Genomic DNA, 18,721 nt, shown 5'->3' with positions numbered 1-18,721 from the left:
GGACAAAATTAATCGTCACTTGGAAAAGTCTGGGCTAATAAATGAAAGTCAGCACGGATTTGTTAAAGGAAAATCGTGTTTGACTAACTTGATTGAGTTTTTTGATGAAGTAACAGAGAGGGTTGATGAGGGGAGTGTGGTTGATGATTGATGTGTATATGGACTTTTAAAAGGCATTTGATAAAGTACCACATAATAGACTTGTTAGCAAAATTAAAGCCCATGGGATTAAAGGGACAGTGGCAGCATGGATACAAAATTGTCTACGGGACAGTAAGCAGAGAGTAGTGGTGAACGGTTGTTTTTCAGACTGGAGGGAAGTATACAGTGGTGTTCCCCAGGGGTCAGTATTAGGACCACTGCTCTTTTTGATATATATTAATAACCTGGACTTGGGTTTAGAGGGCATAATTTCAAAGTTTGCAGATGACACGAAACTCAGAAATGTAGTAAACAATGTGGAGGATAGTAACAGACTTCAGGAGGACAGAGACAGACTGGTGAAATGGGCAGACACATGGCAGATAAAATTTAACCCAGAGAAGTGTGAAGTGATGCATTTTGGTAGGAAGAATGAGGAGAGGCAAAATAAATTAAATGGTACAATTTTAAAGGGGGTGCAGGAACAGAGAGACCTGGGGGTGCACATACACAAATCTTTGAAGGTGGCAGGACAGGTTGAGAAGGCTGATAAAAAAGCATATGGGATCGTGGGCTTTATTAATAGACATGATGTGGAGATGCCGGTGATGGACTGGGGTTGACAATTGTAAACAATTTTACAACACCAAGTTATAGTCCAGCAATTTTATTTTAAATTCACAAGCTTTCGGAGATTTTCTCCTTCCTCAGGCAAATGTTTTCAAAACATTTGCCTGAGGAAGGAGAAAATCTCCGAAAGCTTGTGAATTTAAAATAAAATTGCTGGACTATAACTTGGTGTTGTAAAATTGTTTACAATTTATTAATAGAGGCACAGAGTACAAAAGCAAGGAAGTTATGCTAAACCTTTATAAATCATTGATTAGGCCTCAGCTGGAGTATTGTGTCCAGTTCTGGGCACCGCACTTTAGGAAAGATGTGAAGGCCTTAGAGAGGGTGCAGAGGAGATTTACTGGAACGGTACCAGGGATGAGGGACTTCAGTTACGTGGATAGACTGGAGAAGCTGGGGTTGTTCTCCTTAGAACAGAGAAGGTTAAGGGGAGATTTAATAGAGGTGTTCAAAATCATAAGGAGAAACTGTTTCCAGTGGCAGGAGGGTCGGTAACCAGAGGACACAGATTTAAGGTGATCGGCAAAGGAACCAGAGGGGAGATGAGGAAACATTTTTTTACACAGCAAGTTGTTCTGATCAGGAATGCGCTGCCTGAAAGGGCGGTGGAAGCAGATTCAATAATAACTTTCAAATGGGAATCGGATAAATACTTGAAGAGAAAAAATTTGCAGGGCTATGGGGAAAGAGCAGGGGAGTGGGACTAAATGGATAGATCTTTCAAAGAGCCGGCATAGGTGCGATGGGCTGAATGGCCTCCTCCTGTGCTGTAAGATTCTATGATACCATGTCAGCAGTGATCAGGTGGGGAGGGTATAGCGGTGATTGGGTGGGGGTAGTGGGGAATGGTGGGGGTATAGAGGTGATCGGATAGGGGGGTATAGAGGTGATGGGGGGTATAGCAGTGATCGGGTGATCGGGGGTAGCGGTGATCGGGGGGTAGCGGTGATCGGGGGGTAGCGGTGATCGGGGGGTAGCGGTGATCGGGGGTAGCGGAGATCGGGGGGTAGCGGTGATCGGAGGTAGCGGCGATCGGGGGGTAGCGGTGATCGGGGGGTAGCGGTGATGATCGGGGGGGTAGCGGTGATCGGGGGGTAGTGGTGATCGGGGGGTAGCGGTGATCGGGGGTAGCGGAGATCGGGGGGTAGCGGTGATCGGGGGGTAGTGGTGATCGGGGGGTAGCGGTGATCGGGGGTAGCGGAGATCGGGGGGTAGCGGTGATCGGAGGTAGCGGTGATCGGGGGGGTAGCGGTGATGATCGGGGGGGTAGCGGTGATCGGGGGGTAGCGGTGATGATCGGGGGGGTAGCGGTGATCGGGGGTAGCGGTGATCGGGGGGTAGCGGTGATGATCGGGGGGTAGCGGTGATCGGGGGGTAGCGGTGATCAGGGGGGTAGCGGTGATCGGGGGTAGCGGTGATCGGGGGGGTAGCGGTGATCGGGGGGTAGCGGTGATCGGGGGTAGCGGTGATCGGGGGTAGCGGTGATCGGCGGGTAGCGGTGATCGGGGGGTAGCGGTGATCGGGGGGTAGCGGTGATCGGGGGTAGCGGTGATCGGGGGGTAGCGGTGATCGGGGGTAGCGGTGATCAGGGGGGTAGCGGTGATCGGCGGGTAGCGGTGATCGGGGGGTAGCGGTGATCGGGGGGTAGCGGTGATCGGAGGTAGCGGTGATCGGGGGGTAGCGGTGATGATCGGAGGTAGCGGTGATCGGGGGGTAGCGGTGATCGGGGGGGTAGCGGTGATCGGGGGGTAGCGGTGATCGGGGGGGTAGCGGTGATCGGGTGGGGGGTATAGCGGTGATCGGGGGGTAGCGGTGATCGGGGGGTAGCGGTGATCAGGTGGGGGGTATAGCGGTGATCGGGGGGTAGCGGTGATCGGGGGGTAGCGGTGATCGGGGGGTAGCGGTGATCGGGGGGTAGCGGTGATCGGGGGTAGCGGTGATCGGGGGGTAGCGGTGATCGGGGGGTAGCGGTGATCGGGGGGTAGCGGTGATCGGGGGGTAGTGGTGATCGGGGGGTAGCGGTGATTGGGGGGGTAGCGGTGATCGGGGGTAGCGGTGATTGGGGGGGTAGTGGTGATCGGGGGTAGCGGTGATTGGGGGGGTAGCGGTGATTGGGGGGGTAGCGGTGATCGGGGGTAGCGGTGATCGGGGGGGTAGCGGTGATCGGGGGGTAGCGGTGATCGGGTGAGGGGTATAGTGGTGATCGGGGGGTAGCGGTGATCGGGGGGTAGCGGTGATCGGGTGGGGGGGTATAGCGGTGATCGGGGGTAGCGGTGATCGGGGGTAGCGGTGATCGGGGGTAGCGGTGATCGGGGGGGTAGCGGTGATCGGGGGGTAGCGGTGATCGGGGGTAGCGGTGATCGGGGGGTAGCGGTGATCGGGGGGTAGCGGTGATCGGGTGAGGGGTATAGTGGTGATCGGGGGGTAGCGGTGATCGGGGGGTAGCGGTGATCGGGTGGGGGGGTATAGCGGTGATCGGGGGTAGCGGTGATCGGGGGTAGCGGTGATCGGGGGGTAGCGGTGATCGGGGGGTAGCGGTGATCGGGTGAGGGGTATAGTGGTGATCGGGGGGTAGCGGTGATCGGGGGGTAGCGGTGATCGGGTGAGGGGTATAGTGGTGATCGGGGGGTAGCGGTGATCGGGGGGTAGCGGTGATCGGGGGGTAGCGGTGATCGGGTGGGGGGGTATAGCGGTGATCGGGGGTAGCGGTGATCGGGGGTAGCGGTGATCGGGGGGTAGCGGTGATCGGGTGAGGGGTATAGTGGTGATCGGGGGGTAGCGGTGATCGGGGGGTAGCGGTGATCGGGGGGGTAGCGGTGATCGGGGGTAGCGGTGATCGGGGGGTAGCGGTGATCGGGGGGTAGCGGTGATCGGGGGGTAGCGGTGATCGGGGGGGTAGCGGTGATCGGGGGTAGCGGTGATCGGGGGGTAGCGGTGATCGGGGGGTAGCGGTGATCGGGGGGTAGCGGTGATCGGGGGGTAGCGGTGATCGGGGGGTAGCGGTGATCGGGGGGTAGCGGTGATCGGGGGTAGCGGTGATCGGGGGGTAGCGGTGATCGGGGGGTAGCGGTGATCGGGTGAGGGGTATAGTGGTGATCGGGGGTAGCGGTGATCGGGGGTAGCGGTGATCGGGGGGTAGCGGTGATCGGGGGGTAGCGGTGATCGGGGGGGTAGCGGTGATCGGGGGGGTAGCGGTGATCGGGGGGTAGCGGTGATCGGGGGGTAGCGGTGATCGGGGGTAGCGGTGATCGGGGGGTAGCGGTGATCGGGGGGTAGCGGTGATCGGGGGGTAGCGGTGATCGGGGGGTAGCGGTGATCGGGGGGTAGCGGTGATCGGGGGGGTAGCGGTGATCGGGGGGTAGCGGTGATCGGGGGGTAGCGGTGATCGGGGGGGGTAGCGGTGATCGGGGGGTAGCGGTGATCGGGGGGTAGCGGTGATCGAGCGGGGATGATGTCGAGCCGGTGCCCGATCCACTACCTCCTGTTTAGCCCACTCGCTGAAGTCGAATTTCCCCCCACCATTTTCCCCCTCCCTGTACACTCTATTAATTTTTTTCTTTTTCAAATATTTAACCACTTCCCCTTTTAAAAGCTATTGTTATGGATTCTGCCTCCCCCTCCCCCCGCCCCCCCCCGATCAGGCAATCCATGTCCTAACAACCCACTGCAGAAAAAATAATTTCTCCACACCTGCCCTTCCATACTGCAGGAGTGCTGCATTGTCAGAGATACCGTCCTTCAGGTGAGATGTTTAAGCCGAGGCCCTTGCTCTTGATGAAGAGCTGGTAGTTTTCCACTGTCTTGGCCAATATTCCTCCCTTCACCACTCCTCCTGCCAAAAGTACAATTACCTGGGTATTCACCCACTGCTGCTTGTGGCTGCATCTAAAAATAGCTCCGTATGCTCAATGCGTCAAAACATTTTTGATTATGTCATAAATAGAAGTACATATTTCTTTTGTTCCTGTCACTCTCCATCACTACTTAGGTAATACAGGGAAAGATTATTGTGCATTCTTTATTTATTTAGCTCAGTGGGCAGCGCTCTCGCCTCTGACTCAGAAGGTCGTGGGTTCGAGCCCCACTCCAGAGACTTGAGCACAAAATCCAGGCCGACACTCCCAGTGCAGTACTGAGGGAGCGCTGCACTGTCGGAGGGTCAGTACTGAGGGAGCGCTGCACTGTCGGAGGGTCAGTACTGAGGGAGTGCTGCACTGTCGGAGGGTCAGTACTGAGGGAGCGCTGCACTGTCGGAGGGTCAGTACTGAGGGAGCGCTGCACTGTCGGAGGGTCAGTACTGAGGGAGTGCTGCACTGTCGGAGGGTCAGTACTGAGGGAGTGCTGCACTGTCGGAGGGTCAGTACTGAGGGAGTGCTGCACTGTCGGAGGGTCAGTACTGAGGGAGTGCTGCACTGTCGGAGGGTCAGTACTGAGGGAGCGCCGCACTGTCGGAGGGTCAGTACTGAGGGAGCGCCGCACTGTCGGAGGGTCAGTACTGAGGGAGCGCTGCACTGTCGGAGGGTCAGTACTGAGGGAGCGCTGCACTGTCGGAGGGTCAGTACTGAGGGAGTGCTGCACTGTCGGAGGGTCAGTACTGAGGGAGCGCTGCACTGTCGGAGGGTCAGTACTGAGGGAGCGCTGCACTGTCGGAGGGTCAGTACTGAGGGAGTGCTGCACTGTCGGAGGGTCAGTACTGAGGGAGTGCTGCACTGTCGGAGGGTCAGTACTGAGGGAGTGCTGCACTGTCGGAGGGTCAGTACTGAGGGAGTGCTGCACTGTCGGAGGGTCAGTACTGAGGGAGCGCCGCACTGTCGGAGGGTCAGTACTGAGGGAGTGCTGCACTGTCGGAGGGTCAGTACTGAGGGAGTGCTGCACTGTCGGAGGGACAGTACTGAGGGAGTGCTGCACTGTCGGAGGGTCAGTACTGAGGGAGCGCCGCACTGTCGGAGGGTCAGTACTGAGGGAGCGCCGCACTGTCGGAGGGTCAGTACTGAGGGAGCGCCGCACTGTCGGAGGGTCAGTACTGAGGGAGTGCTGCACTGTCGGAGGGTCAGTACTGAGGGAGCGCTGCACTGTCGGAGGGTCAGTACTGAGGGAGTGCTGCACTGTCGGAGGGTCAGTACTGAGGGAGCGCTGCACTGTCGGAGGGTCAGTACTGAGGGAGAGCCGCACTGTCGGAGGGTCAGTACTGAGGGAGCGCCGCACTGTCGGAGGGTCAGTACTGAGGGAGCGCTGCACTGTCAGAGGGTCAGTACTGAGGGAGCGCCGCACTGTCAGAGGGTCAGTACTGAGGGAGCGCTGCACTGTCAGAGGGTCAGTACTGAGGGAGCGCTGCACTGTCGGAGGGTCAGTACCGAGGGAGCGCTGCACTGTCGGAGGGTCAGTACTGAGGGAGCGCCGCACTGTCAGAGGGTCAGTACTGAGGGAGCGCTGCACTGTCGGAGGGTCAGTACCGAGGGAGCGCTGCACTGTCGGAGGGTCAGTACTGAGGGAGCGCTGCACTGTCAGAGGGTCAGTACTGAGGGAGCGCCGCACTGTCAGAGGGTCAGTACTGAGGGAGCGCTGCACTGTCAGAGGGTCAGTACTGAGGGAGCGCTGCACTGTCGGAGGGTCAGTACCGAGGGAGCGCTGCACTGTCGGAGGGTCAGTACTGAGGGAGCGCCGCACTGTCAGAGGGTCAGTACTGAGGGAGCGCTGCACTGTCGGAGGGTCAGTACCGAGGGAGCGCTGCACTGTCGGAGGGTCAGTACTGAGGGAGCGCTGCACTGTCGGAGGGTCAGTACCGAGGGAGCGCTGCACTGTCGGAGGGTCAGTACTGAGGGAGCGCTGCGCTGTCGGAGGGTCAGTACTGAGGGAGCGCTGCACTGTCGGAGGGTCAGTACTGAGGGAGCGCCGCACTGTCGGAGGGTCAGTACTGAGGGAGTGCTGCACTGTCGGAGGGTCAGTACTGAGGGAGCGCCGCACTGTCGGAGGGTCAGTACTGAGGGAGTGCTGCACTGTCGGAGGGTCAGTACTGAGGGAGTGCTGCACTGTCGGAGGGACAGTACTGAGGGAGCGCTGCACTGTCGGAGGGTCAGTACTGAGGGAGCGCCGCACTGTCGGAGGGTCAGTACTGAGGGAGCGCCGCACTGTCGGAGGGTCAGTACTGAGGGAGTGCTGCACTGTCGGAGGGTCAGTACTGAGGGAGCGCTGCACTGTCGGAGGGTCAGTACTGAGGGAGTGCTGCACTGTCGGAGGGTCAGTACTGAGGGAGCGCCGCACTGTCGGAGGGTCAGTACTGAGGGAGCGCTGCACTGTCGGAGGGTCAGTACTGAGGGAGAGCCGCACTGTCGGAGGGTCAGTACTGAGGGAGCGCTGCACTGTCAGAGGGTCAGTACTGAGGGAGCGCCGCACTGTCAGAGGGTCAGTACTGAGGGAGCGCTGCACTGTCAGAGGGTCAGTACTGAGGGAGCGCTGCACTGTCGGAGGGTCAGTACCGAGGGAGCGCTGCACTGTCGGAGGGTCAGTACTGAGGGAGCGCTGCACTGTCAGAGGGTCAGTACTGAGGGAGCGCCGCACTGTCAGAGGGTCAGTACTGAGGGAGCGCTGCACTGTCAGAGGGTCAGTACTGAGGGAGCGCTGCACTGTCGGAGGGTCAGTACCGAGGGAGCGCTGCACTGTCGGAGGGTCAGTACTGAGGGAGCGCCGCACTGTCAGAGGGTCAGTACTGAGGGAGCGCTGCACTGTCGGAGGGTCAGTACCGAGGGAGCGCTGCACTGTCGGAGGGTCAGTACTGAGGGAGCGCTGCACTGTCAGAGGGTCAGTACTGAGGGAGCGCCGCACTGTCAGAGGGTCAGTACTGAGGGAGCGCTGCACTGTCAGAGGGTCAGTACTGAGGGAGCGCTGCACTGTCGGAGGGTCAGTACCGAGGGAGCGCTGCACTGTCGGAGGGTCAGTACTGAGGGAGCGCCGCACTGTCAGAGGGTCAGTACTGAGGGAGCGCTGCACTGTCGGAGGGTCAGTACCGAGGGAGCGCTGCACTGTCGGAGGGTCAGTACTGAGGGAGCGCTGCACTGTCGGAGGGTCAGTACCGAGGGAGCGCTGCACTGTCGGAGGGTCAGTACTGAGGGAGTGCTGCGCTGTCGGAGGGTCAGTACTGAGGGAGCGCTGCGCTGTCGGAGGGTCAGTACTGAGGGAGTGCTGCGCTGTCGGAGGGTCAGTACTGAGGGAGTGCTGCGCTGTCGGAGGGTCAGTACTGAGGGAGTGCTGCACTGTCGGAGGGTCAGTACTGAGGGAGTGCTGCACTGTCGGAGGGTCAGTACAGAGGGAGCGCTGCACTGTCGGAGGGTCAGTACAGAGGGAGTGCTGCACTGTCAGAGGGTCAGTACTGAGGGAGCGCTACACTGTCGGAGGGTCAGTACTGAGGGAGCGCTGCACTGTCAGAGGGTCAGTACTGAGGGAGCGCTGCACTGTCGGAGGGTCAGTACTGAGGGAGCGCTGCACTGTCGGAGGGTCAGTACTGAGGGAGCGCTACACTGTCGGAGGGTCAGTACTGAGGGAGCGCTGCACTGTCAGAGGGTCAGTACTGAGGGAGCGCTGCACTGTCAGAGGGTCAGTACTGAGGGAGCGCTGCACTGTCGGAGGGTCAGTACTGAGGGAGCGCTGCACTGTCGGAGGGTCAGTACTGAGGGAGCACTGCACTGTCGGAGGGTCAGTACTGAGGGAGCGCTGCACTGTCGGAGGTGCCGTCTTTCGGATGAGATGCTAAACCGAGGCCCCGTCTGCCCTCTCAGGTGGACGTAAAAGATCCCACGGCACTTTTTGAAGAAGAGCAGGGGAGTTCTCCCCGGTGTCCTGGGACAATATTTATCCCTCAACCATTGGAACAGGAGTAGGCTATTCACCCCCTCGAGCCTGTTCCAACATAACTAAAACAGATTATCTGTTCATTTATCTAATTGCTGTTTGTGGGATCTTGCTGTGCGCAAATTGGCTACTACGTTTCCTGCATTACAACAGTGACTACACTTCAAAAGTACTTCATTGGATGTAAATCACTTTCGGACGTCCTGAGGAGGTGAAAGGTACTATATAAATGCAACATTTGAAGGTCTTTGTCCAATCAGCGCGCACCGTTTGTCTGTGGACCAGAAGTGACCATGGGGATCATTTATTTCTCATTTTCTTTGTAAGGAAGAACTTGCATTGGTCCAGTGGTTTATAATGGCCGGGAATTTCCTCAGAGCTATTCTCGTTCTGCTCCCAAACTTCGTCAGAATCCCAGTTCACCTGTGTAAACAGGATTTCCATTGAAACTGCCGCCAAGTTACGACGGTGGGACAGGAGCAGCTCCGAGGAAATTCCCAACGTATATCTTGCGGGACATCCTAAAACGGTTCGCTGCCAATAAATTACTTTGATGTGCAGTCACTGAGGCCTGTAACACACAAATAACATTCAAAGTAATAACCAGCTCATTTATTTTTTGGGTGTGAGAATGTTGGCCAGAACCACTCCCTGCTCCTCTTCGAATAATGACACGGCATCTTTTACACCCTCCTCTGAGGATGCAGCACTCCCTCAGTACTGCACTGAAACTTAGAGGGTTGAATTATGAGGACAGGTTGCAGAGACTGGGCTTTGTATTCCCTCGAGTTTAGAAGATTAAGGGGTGATCTAATTGAGGTGTTTAAAATGATAAAGTAATTCAATAGGGTAGATAGAGAGAAACTATTTCCTCTGGTGGGGGGAGTCCAGAGCAAGGGAGCATAACCTTAAAATTAGAGCTCGGCCGTTCAGGGGTGATGTCAGGATGCACTTCTTCACACAAAGGGGAGTGGGAATCTGGAACTCTCTCCCCCAAAAAGCTGTGGCTGCTGGGGGTCAATTGAAGCTTTCAAAACTGGATAGGTTTTTGTTGGGTAAGGGTATCAAGGGATATGGAGCTAAGGCGAGTAAATGGAGTTGAGGTATAGATCAGCCATGATCTAATTGAATGGCAGAACAAGCTGAAGGGGCTGAATGGCCTCCTCCTGTTCCTATGAAGTGTCAGCCTAGATTATATGCTGAAGTCACTGGAGTGGGTCTTGAACCCACAACCTTCCGACTCAGAGGCGTGAGTGCCACCAGCTTTGGCTGATGGTGGAACGGGACAGAGGTGATGCAACGAAGGGCAGACAGGATACATACTGGGACCTGGGGCTGGAGGAGGTTGAAGAGGTTGGGAGGGGTGAGGCCACGACAGGACTCGCAGGCGAGGATAAGGATTTTGAAATTTGGTGCGTTGCGCGATGGGGAGCTCATGAAGTTCGGTGAGGACAGGGTGAAAGGGAAGCAAAGCTTAGTGCAATAGGATGTGGGCAGCAGAGTGTTGGACGACTTGCAATTTGTGAAGGAGGAGGTCAGAGGGGACGGAATTGGAGTAATGGATTCTGCAGGTAACCAAGGCCTGGAGAAGGGTTTCAGCGGCAGCAGGGGTGAGTTGAGGTGGAGATGGGCAGTGTCGCGGAGGTGGAAATATATAGTGAGGTTGAAAATTAGAATCAATTTTCAAAGGGCTAGTGTCCCTATTCTGAACTCTCCGACAGATGATAGACCACCTTGGTCCACTTCAAATGCAAGTTAGATAGATTTCTTTCAGAAAATAACATTTTGGGATACAGTGTATGAGTAATTTGAGACTTGACCTGTGCTAACTGTACGAGGCTCGGGAGGAACAAATGACTTTGGACCTCCTGATTCCCAAAACTCTCCACCACTGGGGGTTTTCCTCGCCTCATGTCTGGGTCTGTTGTAGACTCATTGATGGAGATTGATTGCTATGATTAGTGGTACCTGTGTGGTAGAAGGTGAACTAGATGGACCTTGGTCTTTTATCATCCAGCGATTCCGAGGTTCCTAAGGGATGGAGGTTTAGTTGACGACCATTTCTGTTTTTCTATTCGAGGGAGTGCCTTGCCTGCCCATGTGTTGTAGAGAGTGCTGAGGGGGGTTCGGTGCTAGGGAGGCTACCAGTGCTGAAGAACATAATGAACCAGTTGGGTTTTTTTTCAACACTCTGGCAGCTATCATGGTCCACAAAATATCAGGCTATTGAATTTAATTTCAGAATTTGCTATGGTGGATTTGAACTCGTGGCCTCTGGATTGCTCATCATAAAACCACTAGGCTACCATCTCCTCTGTATGGTAGCTCATGCCAATGAAATGACAATACGGACTCAAAATTCCAGCCTAAATCAACCAGATGTGACCAGATGTTGGGATAACGCCTTTTTTTTTTAACATTACAACAGTGACTACACTTCAAAAGTCCTTCATTGGCTGTAAAGCTTTGGGACATCCTGAGGTTGTGAAAGGAGCAATATAAACACAAGTCTATCGCCACGTCACCGGGAATATCTGTGGAGCAAACTCACTGAAGGACTCATGTGAGCTTTACGGCAGATGAAGCAAGGGGACCCACCTCTGTAATGCAGAAGCAGTGAAACTTACGAGAGGGTGGGGCGGATGGGATTGTATACCTAAAGCAATTAGATCAGGAGCAAGGAACCAAACCATGCACTAGGTGTTTTTTCTGATGATGCACGATCTCCCCTCCCCTCTCGTGGGCATCGATTGGTACTGGGGTACAGTGACATGTTTGTCAACTGACCTCCAGTACCTCACCCAAGTGTTAACCATGACCCTTGGTAGTAAGTGTTGGCAAAGTATTCTGGTAGGGTTATTGGTCTGGCTCCTGGTATGGATGTGGTAATCTAGTGGTTATGGTGCTAGACTGCCAACCCAGAGGTCATAGGTTCAATTCCCACCATGCCAAATTATGAGGTTGAATTCAGTCATCATAAAAATGACCATGAAAGCTGCTGGATTGTTGTAAAAACCCAACTGGTTCCTTTCTCTGCCAATTGTAGTGTCCCAGCTGTGTTCAGTTCTGGGCACCGCCACCTCAGGAAGGATAAATTGGCCTTGGAGGGGGTGCAGCTCACATTCACCAGAATGATACCAGGGCTAAAAGGGTTAAATGATGAAGACTTGGCATGCATTAACTCGTTTTGTATTCACTTGAGCTTAGAAGGTTGAGGTGTGATCTAATCAAGGTGTTTAAAATGATAAAGGGATAACATGTCAGGAGTGCATTAAAGAGTAAAGCTACACTCCCAGGGCAGGTACAGCACGGGTTAGATACAGAGTAAAGCTCCCTCTACACTGTCCCATCAAACACTCCATCACAGTACTGAGGAGTGGTGCATTGCTGAAGGTGACATTAAACCAAAGCTCGTCTGCCAGTTTGGTTGAAGTAAAAGATCCCATGGCACGATTTGAAGAAGAGTGGCGAGTTCTTCCCGGTGTCCTGGCCAATATTCATCACTCAACCGACATCACCAAAATAGGATTAACTGGTCATTCTTCCTATTTGCTGTTTGTGGGATCTTGCTGTGCACAAATTGGATACAGCATTTACTAAATAATATCAGTGATTGCACGTCAAAGGTAAATTCGTCAGATATGAACGACTTTGGGATGTCCTGAGGATGTAATGAAGCACTACTTCTTTACCCAGAGAGTGGTGAGAATGTGGAACTCACTCCCACAAGGAGTACTTGAGGTGAATAGTGTGGATACATTTAAGGGGAAGCTCGATAAACACATGAGGGAGAAAGGAATAGAAGGATATGGTGATAGGGTGAGATGAAGTAGGGAGGGAGGAGGCTCGTGTGGAGCATAAACACCAGCACGGACCAGTTGGGCCGAATGGCCTGTTTCTGTGCTGTAAATTCTATGTAATTCTATATAACAGCAAGATCTTTCTTTAATGAGACGAATGGTCCTTTCTTGTCTCTAGTTTTCCCATTTTGCGAGTGCTCAGTTTACAATTCCCCCCTCCCCCTCAATCCTTTGATTGCCACAATGCTGATTTTCATTGATCCCATTCCCTTCTCTCTTCTCTGTGAGCGGGCGATGCTGAGTTCCTTCGTCCGATGTGTTCCGTTACTGGTGGTCAGTTCAGTTTGACACTCGCTGTGTCAGAGACCGGACACTGAAGGACGTTGTCTTTGTTGAGCAGAGATTGCCCAAACACGTCTTGACTGTGAGTAGCACCGTGCATACTGGAGAGTCAGTCTTTAAGGAACGCCTGCTCAGCTGGTATCAGACATATTGTCCTGTCTCTGCTGCATTACAGGGACGATAGTGTAGTGCTTATGTTATTGGACTAATAACCCAGGGCACATGAGGTCAATTCCCACCATGGGCAGTTAGAGAATTTAAATTCAGTTTCAATAAATCTGGAAATAAAAAAACTGTTATCAGTAAAAGTGACCATGAAACTTACCATATAAAACCCAACTGGTTCATTAATGTCCTTTAGCGACGGAAACCTGCCGTCCTTCCCCGGTCTGGGCCTATATGTGACTCCAGTCCCCACACCCAACGTGGTTGACTCTTAACTGCCCTCTGAAGTGAGCCTAGCAAGAAATGCAATTCAAAGCAAGTAGAGACAGGCAATGAATGCTGGCCTTGCCAGTGACACCCACATCCTGTAACCCAGCTCTGTTTTTTGCCCTTATTAAATCTTGGCCTGAGGCTACATTACTAACCACCATTTATCTTTTTGTTTTCCCACACAGGCTCCTGTGACTCTAAGCAGTGGAAACTCGGAGAGCAATGTCCGGGCCCAGGAAGGTGCCCAGCCTCTGCCCCTGCCTTCCTCTGAGACGCCAACAGCAGCTCCCGAGGCACTGCCACCCCGAGGCACCTGGGGTGGAAAGTACGAGTTCTTGCTGTCCTGTATCGGGTACTGTGTGGGACTGGGCAATGTCTGGAGGTTCCCCTACCTCTGCTATCGCAATGGAGGAGGTAGGAAACGGGCAGAGTTCTGGGGGAATGATGGGCACCACAGTTTCTCACTCTCCCTACTTTTCCTTTCCGCTCAGTGTCAAATGTTCCCACCCCACACCCCCCACCCGCCCCCCCCCTCATAAATCTCCTTGAAACCTCTCTCTCCTGAGGAGCGCTACAGAAATGTAATTTGCCGTTACAAGCTGGTGCAGATCCACAGGCGACTGAGCAGGATAAGCGGTACCCAATATAGGCCTGTAGGCCAGGATCACTCTTTCCAATCCCCTTTATCTCAGGGGGGTTGGAATTCAAAGGGGAGGAAGTGATGTTCCAGCTGTACAGAGCTCTGCTCAGACCCCATCTGGAGACTGCATTCAGTTCTGGGCACCGCCCCTCAGGAAGGAGATATTGGCCTTGGAGGGGGTGCAGCGCAGATTCACCAGAATGATACTGGGGCTTAAAGGGTTAAATTACGAGGACAGGTTGTATAAACCTGGTTTGTATTCCCTTGAGTTTAGAAGATTAACGGGTGATCTAATCGAGGTGTTTAAGATGATTGAAGGATTCGATAGGGTGGATAGAGAGAAACTATTTCCTCTGGTGGGGGGAGTCCAGAACAAGGGGGCAGAACCTTAAAATTAGAGCCAGGCCGTTCAGGGGTGATGTCAGGAAGCACTTCTTCACACAAAGGGGAGTGGAAATCTGGAACTCTCTTCCCCCAAAAAGCTGTTGAGGCTGGGGGTCAATTGGAGTTTTCAAGACAGAGATCGATAGAATTTTGTTGGGTAAGGGGATGGAGGGATATGGAGAAAAGGCGGGAAAATGGAGTTGAGGTACAGCCATGATCTAATTGAATGGCAGAACAGGCTCGAGGGGCTGAATGGCCTCCTTCTGTTCCTATATTCCATGTGTTCATGAGAGTAGAGTGAGTGGAGTTCTTTGATTACACAACTACAAATACAGTCCCCACCACTTACAGCGGCTGCGTTGGTGATAACACGATTTGCCCGCTATATGCCTGAAAGGGCGGTGGAAGCAGATTCAATAATAACTTTCAAAAAGCATTTGGATAAATTGAAGGGGAAAAATTTGCAGGGATTTGGGGAAAGGGCATTGGGAAGGGGGATTAATTGGATAGCTCTTTCAAAGGGCCGGCACAGGCACGATGGGCCGAATGGCCTTCTTCTGTGCTGTAAGAGTCTATGATTCTATGTGTCGGATGGTTTATATGAATCACTTGCAGCTTGCGAAACTTGACATGTTGCTTTCTGTGTGAGTAAATGAGGGGAAGTGAAGGAGCAGCTTTACTGTAAACTGCCGCCAATCGATAAACTCTCGACATGGAATCTGGACTCAGCGCAACGGAACCTGGTTTTTGGGATATCGGCTCGGCAGGTGGAATCCAACATTTAGTGACCAATTACAAAGTCAAACTGAGGCTTGAAAGCAGCCTGGGTGGGGGGGGTAGGGGGGTGTTGGGAGAAGGGGGATCGGAGGGGGGCAAGTGGTGGAGGAGGGGGATGGGCGGGAAGGGGTAAAGGGGTAGGAGGGGTGTAGGGTGGTGGGAGGAGGGGTACGGGAGTGGGAGGAGGTGGGGGGTGACTGTAGGGGTAGGGGTTTGGGAGGAGGGGGTAGGGGGATGGGAGGGGGTAAGGGGATGGGAGGCGGTGGGTAGGGGGTGAGGGTAGGGGTAGGGGGGTTGGGAGGAGGGGTGGGGGGTGGGGAAGGGGGGGTAGGGGGGTAAGGGGATCTGGGATACTTCCCACTTGGCTCCAGGTATTCCTGCAAGGCAATGTCCTAACGTATAGGCTGATCCTCATTGGACAAACAGCAGGAATCTCACCAGTGCTTGGTGTACAGTTTTAGCTGCTCAAGCCCCAGCAATTGCCCTGCAACATTTAGAAGTCCCTAAACATTCACTCCCTTCACCACCGGCGCACTGTGGCTGCAGTGTGTTCCATCCACAGGATGCACTGCAGCAACTCACCAAGGCTTCTTCAACTTACTTCCCAAACCCGCGACCTCTACCATATAGAAGGATAAGAGCAGCAGGCACATGGGAACAACACCACCTGCACGTTCCCCTCCAAGTCACACACCATCCCGACTTGGAAATATATCACCGTTCCTTCATCGTCACTGGGTCAAAATCCTGGAACTCCCTTCCTGACAGCACTGTGGGAGAACCTTCACCACACGGACTGCAGCGGTTCAAGAAGGCGGCTCACCACCACCTTCTCAAAGGCAATTAGGGATGGGCAATAAATGCCGGCCTCGCCAGCGATGCTCACATCCCATAAACGAATTTTAAAAAAGCCAAACTCTCCTGGGCCTAGGTAATGGGGCAGTGTCCCTACGAGGGAGAGAGTGCACTCCATATTTCCCATATAGGTTCCTCGGGGGAGTCTCCTAAACATGACCGTGAGTTTCTGGGTGCATCAGACACCAATCTATGAACAGAAATCACCTCCACCACCGCTGAAATTCTCATTCCCTATCTTTGTCACCTCAAGGCTTGATTTATCCAATTCCCTCTTCACCAGCCATCTCCACTGATTCCCAGTCCACCAATGCCGCAATTTGAAAATTCTCATCCTCGTGTTCAAATCCCTCTGTGACCTCGCCCCCTCCCTATCTCTGTAACCTTCTGCAGCCCTACAACCCTCCGAGATCTCTGCGCTCCTCCAATTCTGGCCTCTTGCGCATTCCCAATTTCATTGTTCCACCATTGGCGGCCGTGCCTTCCGCTGCCTGGGGCCTAAGTTCTGGAATTCCCTCCCTAAACCTCTCCGCCTCTCTCTCCTCTTTTAAGACGCTCCTTAAAACCTACCTCTTTGACCAAGCTTTTCATCACCTGTTCCAATATAAGAACATAAGAAATAGGAGCAGGAGTAGGCCATACAGCCCCTCGATCCTGCTTCGCCATTCAATCAGATCATGGCTGATCTTCGACCTCAACTCCACTTTCCTGCCCGATCCCCATATCCCTCGATTCCCCTCGAGTCCAAAAATCCATCCATCTCAGCCTTGAATATATTCAATGACTCAACATCCACAGCCCTCTGGGGTAGAGAATTCCAAAGATTTACCAGCCTCTGAGTGAAGAAATTCCTCCTCATCTCAGTCTTAAATGGCTAACTATTCTACGACTATGCCCCCTAGTTCTAGACTCTTCAGCCAGGGGAAACAGCCTCTCAGCATCTACCCTGTCAAGCCCCCTCAGAATCTTATATGTTTGAATTAGATCACCTCTCATTCTTCTAAACTCCAGAGAGTATAGGCCCATTCTACTCAATCTCTCCTCATAGGACAACCCTCTCATCCCAGGAATTAATCTAGTGAACCTTCGTTGCACCGCCTCTAAGGCAAGTATATCCTTCCTTAGATAAGGAGACCAAAACTGTACGCAGTCCAGGTGTGGTCTCACCAATGCCCTGTACAACTGGTGTAAGACTTCCTTACTCTTGTACTCCAACCCCCTTGCAATAAAGGCCAACATGCCATTGGCCTTCCTAATTGCCTGCTGTACCTGCATGCTAACTTTTTGTGTTTCTTGTATGAGGACACCCAAATCTCTCAGAACACCAACATTTAATAGTTTCTCACCATTTAAAAAATATTCTGTTTTTCTATTCTTCCTACCAAAGTGAATAACCTCACATTTCCCCACATTATACTCCAACTGCCACCTTTTTGCCCACTCACTTAACCTGTCTATATCTCTTTGTGTCCTCCTCACAGCTTACTTTCCCGGTGTGTTTCTGATCCCCTGCTCTGTGTCTCTGGTCCAAATGTGTTCCTGATGCCCTGCTGTGTGTCTCTCTGTTCCAGATGTGTTCCTGATGCCCTGCTCTGTGTGTCTCTGTTCCAGATGTGTTCCTGATGCCCTGCTCTGTGTGTCTCTGTTCCAGATGTGTTCCCGATGCCCTGCTCTGTGTGTCTCTGTTCCAGATGTGTTCCTGATGCCCTGCTCTGTGTGTCTCTGTTCCAGATGTGTTCCCAATGCCCTGCTCTGTGTGTCTCTGTTCCAGATGTGTTCCTGATGCCCTGTTCTGTGTGTCTCTGTTCCAGATGTGTTCCTGATGCCCTGCTCTGTCTGTCCCTGTTCCAGATGTGTTCCTGATGCCCTGCTCTGTGTGTCCCTGTTCCAGATGTGTTCCTGATGCCCTGTTCTGTGTGTCTCTGTTCCAGGTGTGTTCCTGATCCCGTATTGCATCATGATGCTGTTTACAGGCCTGCCACTTTTCCTGATGGAGCTGAGCCTGGGACAGTATGGTGGGGCTGGGCCAATAACCGTGTGGAAATGCTGCCCTCTGCTGAAAGGTTCCGTATTTCACAATCTGTCGTTGCTAGTGTTAGAATTGTAGAATCATAGAAAGGTTACAGCACGGAAGGAGGCCATTCGGCCCATCGAGTCCGCACCTGCTCTATGCTGGACCAATCCAGCTAGTCCCACTCCCCCGCCCTTTCCCCGTAGCCCTGCAAATTTTTTCCTTTCAAGTACTTATCCAGTTCCCTTTTGAAGGCCATGATCGAATCTGCCTCCACCACCCCCTCGGGCAGTGCATTCCAGATCCTCACCACTATTTGTTAAACACAATTTGCCTTTAACAAATCTGTGCTGGCTTTCCCTAATCAATCCACACTTGTCCAAGTGACTGTTAATTCTTACCGTTTCTAAAAGTTTCCCCACCACCGAGGTTAAACTGACTGTAGTTCTGTAGTTGCTGGGTTTATCCTTACACCTTTTTTTGAACAATTCTCCAGTCCTCTGGCACCACCCCCATATCTAAGGATGTTTGGAAGATTATGGCCAGTACCTGTGCAATTTCCACCCTTACTTCCCTCAGCAACCTAGGGTGCATCCCATCCGGACCGGGTGACTTATCTACTTTAAGTACAGCTAGCCTTTCTAGTACCTCCTCTTTATCAATTTTTAGCCCATCCGGTATCTCAACTACATCTTCATTTACTGAGACTCTGGCAGCATCTTCTTCCTTGGTAAAGACAGATGCAAAGTCCTCATTTAGTACCTCAGCCATGCCCTCTGCCTCCATGAGTAGATCTCCTTTATGTTCCCTAATCGGCCCCACCCCTCCTCTTACTACCCGTTTACTGTTTACATGCCT

General features: G+C 53.3%; 1 protein-coding gene across 2 annotated transcripts in view; it reads left to right on the top strand.

The window, feature by feature from the left end:
- Window positions 1-18,721, top strand: part of slc6a7 (solute carrier family 6 member 7) — a 66,543-nt gene that overhangs the window by 7,115 nt on the left and 40,707 nt on the right. Inside the window, exons 2-3 of one of the 2 annotated variants that reach the window (XM_067985559.1) lie at window positions 13,382-13,610; window positions 17,784-17,915. In XM_067985559.1, the coding sequence (XP_067841660.1) occupies window positions 13,382-13,610; window positions 17,784-17,915 (361 nt within the window). The remainder of the gene's footprint in view (window positions 1-13,381; window positions 13,611-17,783; window positions 17,916-18,721) is intronic. The other variant, XM_067985560.1, reaches the window with a different exon arrangement.

This window comes from Heptranchias perlo, chromosome 6 (genome assembly GCF_035084215.1).
Source record: "Heptranchias perlo isolate sHepPer1 chromosome 6, sHepPer1.hap1, whole genome shotgun sequence".
NCBI lineage: Eukaryota > Metazoa > Chordata > Chondrichthyes > Hexanchiformes > Hexanchidae > Heptranchias > Heptranchias perlo.
Note: the sequence above shows the minus strand (reverse complement) of the source record. Positions and strands in the feature narration are given on the sequence as shown.